Source organism: Neopelma chrysocephalum, unplaced genomic scaffold (genome assembly GCF_003984885.1).
Source record: "Neopelma chrysocephalum unplaced genomic scaffold, ASM398488v2 Primary Assembly neopelma1_64, whole genome shotgun sequence".
Classification (NCBI taxonomy): Eukaryota; Metazoa; Chordata; class Aves; order Passeriformes; family Pipridae; genus Neopelma; species Neopelma chrysocephalum.
This window is the reverse complement of record NW_020897721.1, coordinates 2,681,214-2,684,033: the sequence shown is the minus strand read 5'-3', so window position 1 is coordinate 2,684,033 and position 2,820 is coordinate 2,681,214. Positions and strand designations below refer to the sequence as shown.

Here is a 2,820-nt window from a genome sequence, read left to right as displayed (position 1 = left end):
GGGCCCAGACTCGGGGATGGGCAGCCCTCGAGGGGAGAAAGGGACCCTCCGCGGACCCCCGGGCGGAGGAAGGCGGCCGTCGCATCCCGCAGGAATGGGCTCTGCGAGCCTCCAGCACCGCGGGGCGCTCGGAGCGGGGAGGGCCTTTACCCAGCGCCGACCCCCTGTCCTGCGGCAGCCGACTCCAGACGAAGCCGGGGGCAACCGAGCGCCAGGGGAACAGGCAGCGCCTTTCCTCGAAAGCATCCCGGGCGGGGAACACGCTCCCCGGGGACCGGGCCGGGCCCGGCAGCCCCTCTTCGTGCCCCGCGGGGGCTGCGGCGGGCGCCACGTGATGCCGGGACGGCCGTATAAAGGCCTGGGGAGCGCTGGCAGCAGGCGCAGTGTGGGAGCGTTTCCACCGGGTCCCAGCTCGGGAGGGGTGGGGAGGGGGGAGCCGCCTTCCCCACTTCTGCCCTCCCCCCTCCCTCTTCCCCTGCCCCTCCCTCCCCCCTCCCCCTCCCTCCCCCCCAAGCTAGGCAAGGAACCGCCGCAAACCCCACTTTTTTTTCTTTCTTTTCTTTTTTTTCTCTTTCTTTCCTTTTATTATCACTATCACCATTATTTATTATCGCTGCTCCCAAGCTCCCTGCCCAGCCCACGGGCGCCCCGTTTCCCCCGCCCCCGCCCCGCGCCCCCTCCACCGCCCCTCCCTCCGCAGCCACCACCCCGCAGCCACCACCGCGGCCCCGCCAGCAGCGGCGCGGCGAGCGGGGCGCGGAGCGGAGCGGCGGCGCCGGGGCGCGGAGTCCCAGCGGCGGCCGCAGCCCTCCGGCACGGCCCCGGGCCCATCCCGGGAGCCGCCGCTAGGTGGGGGGGGGGAGCCCGGCCCCGGCCGCCCCGGCCGCACAACAATGACTTTGGGCAGCAGCGGCGGCGGCGGCTGCGGGATCATGTCCGAGCGCTCCCCGGAGGAAGAGCCGCTCTCCGAGGTGGAGGACGCGGATATCGACGTGGTGGGCCCGCCCCAGGATGGGGGCAAGTACAGCGAGGAGGAGGAGGACGACGAGGACGAGGAGGAGGAGGACGAGGAGGACGGCGGCGATCCGCTGGGGCTGGCGCTGCCGCGGAGCGGGGCCGCCAAGGCGCGCATGGGGGGGTCCCCGGAGCGGCTGTCCCCCGCCGGCGGCTCCGAGCCCGCCTGCGCCCGCGGCGCCGCGCCCGGGGACAAGGCGCCCGCGGGCAGCGGCGGCGGCGGCGCGGGGGGGAAGAACCCGCTGGTGAAGCCGCCCTACTCCTACATCGCCCTCATCACCATGGCCATCCTACAGAGCCCCAAGAAGCGGCTGACGCTGAGCGAGATCTGCGAGTTCATCAGCGGGCGCTTTCCGTACTACCGGGAGAAGTTCCCCGCCTGGCAGAACAGCATCCGCCACAACCTCTCCCTCAACGACTGCTTCGTCAAGATCCCCCGGGAGCCCGGCAACCCGGGCAAGGGCAACTACTGGACGCTGGACCCCGAGTCCGCCGACATGTTCGACAACGGGAGCTTCCTGCGCCGGAGGAAGCGCTTCAAGAGGCAGCAGCAGCTGCACCCGCCGCACCCCGAGCTGCTGCTGCGGGCCGGGGCCGCCGACCCCGCCGCCTTCCTGCCCGGCTTCGCCTACGGACCCTACGGCTACAACTACGGCCTGCAGCTCCAGGGCTATCCCCACCACCACCACCACCCCGGCGGCGGAGGCGGCGGCGCCGCGGGCGCCTTCCCCTTCCCGGCGCCGCACTGCCCGTTACCGGCTCCGCCGCCTCCCGCCGCCGCCTCCGTCTTCTCCGCCGCCTCGGGGCTGCCCTCCTTCCTGGGCGGCGAGCTGAACTGCAGGAAGTCCTTCTACCACCCTCAGCTGAGCCCCACCGCCTTGCCCGCCGCCCTCCTCCAGACCCTCAAGCCGGACCCCTCGCCCGCCGGCGGCGGCGGCGGCGGCAGCGGCGGCACCAACCACCCCTCCCGGCCCTCTTTTTCCATAGACAACATCATCGGGGGGGCCGTGCCCCCGCCGCCCAGCACCAACCCCAGCGTCGCGCCCGCCGCGCCCTACCCCGCCGGCCAGGCGGGCCCCCCGGCACAGGTCCTGGCCGTGCTCAGCCCCGCCTTGGCCCCGGCACAGCCCCAGGTCAGCCTGGCACACGAGCCGCTCCTCCAGCCGGCCCAGAACTTTTCCAGTAAAATCACAACCCTCAGCAGCTGTCATTTTTAAACTGTGCTGGGGACTGGGGAAAGGAGGGGGGGGAGGGAGAGTCGCAAAGCAAACGGCCCCTTTCCAGCTCTCCCCCCCTCCTCCGAAACTGCTCCCATTCCCTCTCCCCGTGTCCCCCCTCCCCCCCCCGATCTTCTTCTGTTGTGTTTTAAGGTAGGAAATATTTCTTTTTTTTTTTTTTTTAATTTTTACTTTACTTCCAGGCTCAGTGGCATCCAGATCTGTTTGTCTCTCTTTGCTCGGGGAAAAAAAAACCCAAATCAATAAATCGGGAGGGCGGGAGGAGGGAAAGAATAACACGATTTGGTCCCACAAACGCCAAAGCGTATTTATAAAGTGGCCGTAACATAAGCTGGGACCTGGGCTGGTTAAATACTCAACGTTTTGCGAGGAGAGAAGGGGGGGCATGTTAAGAACGAAACGGTCTTAAAGTGCAAAATGTTTCCTTTGAGAGGTGCGGGTTTCCCGCAAGGGTCCCCCAAATCACCTGGGAAAGCGGCCAGGGGAGTTGCGGACGCTCCCGGTCGCAGCGAGCCCGTTTTTGTTCTTGCAACTCTCTCCCGGGTGGTTTTGCCATGTGTGTCTGTCT

At 68.4% G+C, this 2,820-nt stretch overlaps 1 protein-coding gene across 1 annotated transcript; it reads left to right on the top strand.

Annotated features, from left to right (window-relative positions):
• Positions 1-843: 843 nt before the first annotated feature.
• FOXD2 (forkhead box D2) lies at positions 844-2,340 on the top strand. Its single transcript, XM_027683225.1, is given in 3 exon segments — positions 844-1,689; positions 1,692-1,732; positions 1,734-2,340. Coding segments are annotated over 3 exon segments (1,335 nt in total). The 5' UTR covers positions 844-893; the 3' UTR covers positions 2,232-2,340.
• The last annotated feature ends 480 nt before the right edge of the window (positions 2,341-2,820 follow it).